This window comes from Triticum urartu, chromosome 7 (assembly GCF_003073215.2).
Source record: "Triticum urartu cultivar G1812 chromosome 7, Tu2.1, whole genome shotgun sequence".
NCBI lineage: Eukaryota > Viridiplantae > Streptophyta > Magnoliopsida > Poales > Poaceae > Triticum > Triticum urartu.
The window spans coordinates 699,566,129-699,572,076 of NC_053028.1; the positions used below are offsets into that span (position 1 = coordinate 699,566,129).

At 46.8% G+C, this 5,948-nt stretch overlaps 1 protein-coding gene across 2 annotated transcripts; it reads left to right on the top strand.

Annotated features, from left to right (window-relative positions):
- Positions 1-201: 201 nt before the first annotated feature.
- On the top strand, positions 202-2,725 carry LOC125522095 (putative UPF0496 protein 2). Of its 2 annotated transcripts, none has more exons than XM_048687172.1 (2): positions 202-402; positions 1,357-2,725. In XM_048687172.1, the coding sequence occupies exons 1-2, from the start codon at positions 345-347 to the stop codon at positions 2,604-2,606; spliced, it is 1,308 nt and encodes a 435-aa protein (XP_048543129.1). In that variant the 5' UTR covers positions 202-344; the 3' UTR covers positions 2,607-2,725. The 2 variants fall into 2 exon arrangements, with proteins under 2 accessions (XP_048543129.1, XP_048543130.1); XM_048687173.1 differs by having other exon boundaries at positions 1,360-2,725.
- The last annotated feature ends 3,223 nt before the right edge of the window (positions 2,726-5,948 follow it).

Genomic DNA, 5,948 nt, shown 5'->3' on the forward strand with positions numbered 1-5,948 from the left:
GTCTCTTTTTTTGCGAAGAACGTACCATTTATGTCTGCATTCATCCTTTTGGCTAGCTTGTGCTCCTTCCCTTCCTTGCCTTGCAAGATCTCCATCCGATCCGAGTTAACACATGACAATTGCAGACGATCGAGCCGCCGATCCCTATATATATGTGAGAGGGAGTCACATTCATCTTCATATGATATGTCCATATACATTCGTTGCTCACCAGGCTTTGTCAAACTCCAAGTGCACATATACATCTGCAATCTTGAGAGAGAGAGAGAGAGAGAGAGAGAGAGAGAGGATTGAAGATTCCCCCTCCCACCAGTGCTTCCGGTTAATTTGAGGGATTTGATCAAATGTGGCCCTTTTCATCGTCTCCTTCGTTGGCTAAATCCATGTCTAGCATCGACACCCGTAAGTTCTAATTCCACCTCCAACCAGTGTGACAATCGATTTTCATGATCACTAGTTTTGGGTTTTGACAATAATTGTAGCTAGAGATGTCATAGATTTGTTTTGTTCTGACCATGCATGCATCAAGGCTTTTCGCTTGAAGTAATGTCGATTTCAACTCGATGACATTTGTTTTTGTTTCTCTCTCTCGAGAAGTTGCAACAAGCGTGAAGTGACCTCTGCAATGTCACATAGAAATAATGCCAAATTACCGCGAGAACAAGTGTTAATTATGAAGCACATCACGTTACTCAAAGTTTTAAATTCCAGTTTTAGAAATATATCAGCCCTAGCCAAATTTACAGAATTTCAGTAAGGTAAATTCGGTGATTTCTGTTTCCATTTCAGCCAATGGACTAAAATTTTCACATAAATTTGACTGAGATCCAGAGAAATATTATGAAATTTCAGCAACAAAAAGTCGGTAACTGTGTCTACTACCGCAATTGCTGAAATGTTATGGCAGACCCGTAGTTATTCTAGTATGTACAAAAAAATAATGTCATTTCCAAAAAAAAACTGATAACTTACATCGAAAGTGTAACCATGCTTACAAGAAGAAAATATTACAACCATAAGCTAGAAACAAATAAACTAGATTTATCGAAAGAGATAGCTAGAAATCAGACAGGGTTTGAAATAGTTGAGCCATGCGTGTTTCCCTGAAATTTTTTAGCTTGTGAGTGCTGCCCACTACCACTCTAATTGCAAATGTCAGTGCTTCACTTGCGTCTCAAGCAACAGCGAGCAAGCTGTATAGTGCACCCAAAAGTCGCAAGGCCATTTCTTGACGCCATGTATTTTCCTTCCTTTCTGACTATGTTTGAAGAGAATTATTTCTTGACGCATTGCCATATATGCTCAGGATGTAGCTAAATTATCTTCATTTTATTGAATCATTTTTGTGCGTTGCAGCAGACACCATGATGGACGGGAGCAGCAGCTCGTCGTCGTCCGTAACTCAGACGCCGCCGCCGCGCAGCCCGCTCGACGTCGACGAGGAGTACGGCCGCGCGTTCAAGTCCAGGTCCTTCCTCGACCTCTGGTCGCACGCGCACCGCAGCCTCAGGCAGACATTCAAGCTCTCCTCCTCTAGGCCCAGCACCAGCCTCGAAACGCTCGACGATGGCGCTGCGGCCCTGGATAAGGAGCCGTCGTGCTCCTACACAATTCTCGACGATTTCGAGCTGGAGCCGAGACCGGAGGCGCTCGCGCGGGCCGCTGGGCGTCGGCACCGGCGCCAGCGCCGGTGGGGGTGCCATCGCCGCCACCGCGTGGAGGCGCTCCTGCTCGAGTACTTCGACGTGACGCGGGACGCCTGCGAGGCGTGCTCCGCGCTGCTCGCCGCCGTGGGAGCCGCGCGGAGGCACCACCTCGTGCTCCGGCGCCTGCTCCGCCGGCTGGACGTCGAAGGTGGCGGCGATGACAACACTACCACTGCTGCCAGGGACGCGCTAGCGCTGCACGTCCGCCAAGACAACCCACTCTCGCCTGCGGGCAGCAGGCTCGACGGGTTCCACGAGGCGCACGCGCGCTGCAGCCCGCTCTCCAAGCGTCTCGCCGCGGCGCGGCGCCGGCTGCGTAGGCTCGCCAAGGCGGCGCGCTTCGCCCGGTGCGCGGCCGCGACCGCGGTCGTCGGTGCGTCGGCCACGGTCGTGGTGGCCGCGGTGGTCCTGGCCGCGCATGCCGTCGTTGGCGTCGGCGCGGCCGCCGCGGTGGCCTTCTGCGCCACATCCACCGAGCCCGTGGCGTGCCGCACGAACACCGTCAAGAAGCTGTCCGGACGGCTCCACGGCAGGCGAAGGCGGGGGCACGTACGCGCGGGCGAGGAGGTGGTGGACGCGGCGGCGCGGGGAGCGTACATCGTTGGGCGCGACCTGGACACGGTGAGCCGCATGGTGCGGCGCGCGCACGACGAGCTGGAGCACGGGCGCGACATGGCGCGCATCGCGGTGGCCGGCCACGGCGAGCGGCCGCTGCTCGAGGAGGTGGCGCGGGAGGAGGAGGAGTGCGGGGAGGACCTGAGGTCTCAGCTGGAGGAGCTGGAGGAGCACGCCTGCCTCTGCCTCATCACCATCAACCGGAGCCGGAGGATGGTGGCGCAAGAGATGGAGCGCGCCGGGTCACCGTCGCCGTCCACAGAAACGACGACGTCCAAAGACTAATTCCTTTTCGTGGAGATCAGACGCTAGTGTGTTGTTGCTGATTAATTAATTTGTTTATATGTAATTTTCCCTTGTGATTCAAGGGATAGTGGCATGACGAATAAAGAGTGTGTTTCTTTTGTTTGTGCATTAGCACAAGCTTTTTCCTGGATAGGGATAGGAGATAAGCTCCATTATGTGATTTGCTTTTGGGCATTCCTCCGAAAGTGTTAATCTAATCTCAAGCACAAATGCATTCACATAAACAGTAAATTTTGAAGGAAAAAAATCATCAAAATCTTTTTTTAGATGAGCATTTACACGTTTTCTAACTTTCTGTAAAATTTCACCCTGAGAAGACATCGGTACAGGTGTGTGCAAAAAGACAAAACTGACTGCTCCAAAGTGTGTCTTTTTTAGCTCCGAGATTTGTATTTTTGTACAAGCCTCCACGGATGTCTTTCCAAAGTTAAATTTTGTACTCCCTCCGTCCAAAAAAGTTTGTCCCTTAAATGGATGTATCTAACACTCTAGATACATCCATTTAAGGGACAAGCTTGGGACAAGTTTTTTCACACGGTGGGAGTAGGATGTTAGACTTCTGTTGATGTTCGTGCCAAAAAAATAGATTTTTTAAATTTTATTTGCTATGTTTTTAAATTTACTATTCATGCATGTGCATTTGTGCTCTTGATTAGATACTCAATGTCCACATTCCTCTCTTTTCTTTTGATGGTCCTAATATTGCCCTGCCCTATGTTCTTGGGGAAAATACAATTTCTTTTGATGTTTGTTAAGTAATAATTAGTGTTTGGAACAATGGATTTGGTAATTCTCTTTCGATGATGTTCGGGCGCACTCGATCTAAGTTATAAGATTCTTCTTAACCCGCACACGTGCTTTTTTTTATCTTTCTTTTCCTTTGATGTTTTTTATGGTTTCTTTTATTTTGTACATTAGAACCCGATTAATCGCACATAGTGATATGGGGTAATGTTCTTTTTCGCATTAGTTTTGGGCATTTTCTATCTCTTCTTTTCATGTTCTAAATATTGTCGTGCACTCTGTTCTTGGGTAAAGTGGGTCTCTAACTTTCTAATATGATGTTCATTACATAATAATAGCAATCATAGACACATGATCTAGAGAATTTTCCCTAGCATGTGTTTGTGTGAACCCAATTTTTAAAACTTAACAAAAATTGTACTTCAAAGTTTTAGAAAATTATAAGAATAATACGAGATGGGTCTTTTTAGAAGGAAAAAAACACAAATCGATGTTTTTTTAGACTTCAACCTGCTTTTTCAGGGGAGAGACTTCAACCTGCTTTTTCAGGGGGAGAGACTTCAACCTGCTCATAAATGGAGGCTTTATCCCCTCCATGTTAGCTGGGCTGAGTCTTGCTAGCCCAGCAACTTTGTTATCATATGTTGTCAGGCCTTCGATGATGGTCCGTCTATATAGGCCGATCATGCCTATTGCAGCTTCTGGCATTATGGGGTTGTTTGGATTGAGCCAATGGCCACCCAGCCAGAAAGTTGTGTTAGCTGCAAGCTGGGCATATGTTTGGATGAGTGCCAATTATTTAGATTGTGCCACCGCTGCATAGCCTTCCTCGGTTCACTTTCATGCCAAATCATGGATGATACGTGGGCGGGCAAATAATTAGCCAATTATCGGGCATGTCGGTGATTTCGCTAGCCTAGCCTGGGCAACATCCAAATATCCCCTATCTATTTTTCGTCCATAATTCATTTCAAGTTGAGGTCCTAGTGTTTCGTTTTTATCTTACTAAGGTTATCGGTGATATTGGTTTGTTTGGCGAGTTGTTTCTTTTTTGCAATTCGCTTTTCTTCATTCCTGAGTTAGTTTTTAGTGATCAACTTTCATACATCGTCTGGAACATCGTCGCTTAGGGAGTCACCATGAGTTTAACGACATCCGGGCGGTCCTTGAATCCTTTTCCAAAGATAAGAAGCAAATTCCACTTTTTTGTGCAGTTCCATTGATATAGACAAACGTCACCCATATGATATTTCATTGACACTGTATGTGAAGGAAATATGCCCTAGAGGCAATAATAAAGTTATTATTTATTTCCTTATTCTCATGATAAATGTTTATTATTCATGCTAGAATTGTATTAACCGGAAACATAATACATGTGTGAATACATAGACAAACAGAGTGTCACTAGTATGCCTCTACTTGACTAGCTCATTAATCAAAGATGGTTATGTTTCCTAGCCATTGACATGAGTTGTCATTTGATTAACGGGATCACATCATTAGGAGAATGATGTGATTAACTTGACCCATTCCGTTAGCTTAGCACTCGATCGTTTAGTATGTTGTTATTGCTTTCTTCATGACTTATACATGCTCCTATGACTATGAGATTATGCAATTCCCGTTTACCAGAGGAACACTTTGTGTGCTACCAAACGTCACAAAGTAACTGGGTGATTATAAAGGTGCTCTACAGGTGTCTTCGAAGGTACTTGTTGGGTTGGCGTATTTTGAGATTAGGATTTGTCACTCCGATTGTCGGAGAAGTATCTCTGGGCCCTCTCGGTAATACACATCACTTAAGCCTTGCAAGCATTGCAACCAATGAGTTAGTTGCGGGATGATGTATTACAGAACGAGTAAAGAGACTTACCAGTAACGAGATTTAACTAGGTATTGAGATACCGACGATCGAATCTCGGGCAAGTAACATACCGATGACAAAGGGAACAACGTATGTTGTTATGCGGTCTGACCGATAAAGATCTTCGTAGAATATGTGGGAGCCAATATGAGCATCCAGGTTCCGCTATTGGTTATTTACCGGAGACGTGTCTTGGTCATGTCTACATAGTTCTCGAACCCGTGGGGTCCGCACGCTTAACGTTTCGATGACAGTTATATTATGAGTTTATATGTTTTGATGTACCAAAGGTTGTTTGGAGTCCCGGATATGATCACGGACACGACGAGGAGTCTCGAAATGGTCGAGACATGAAGATTGATATATTGCAAGCCTATATTTGGATATCGGAAGTGTTCCGGGTGAAATCGGGATTTTACCGGAGTACCGGAGGGGTTACCGGAACCCCCCAGGGGTTAATGGGCCATAGTGGGCCTTAGTGGAGAAGAGGAGAGGCGGCCAGGGTAAGGGCCACGCGCCCCTCCCCCTAGTCCGAATAGGACAAGGAGAAGGGGGCGGCGCCCCCCTTTCCTTCTTCTCCTCCACCTCTTTCCCCTCTTCTCCTAATCCAACAAGGAAAAGGGAGGGAGTCCTACTCCCGGTAGGAGTAGGACTCCTCCTGGCGCGCCCCTCCTGGCCGGCCACACCTCCCCCCTTTCTCCTTTATATAC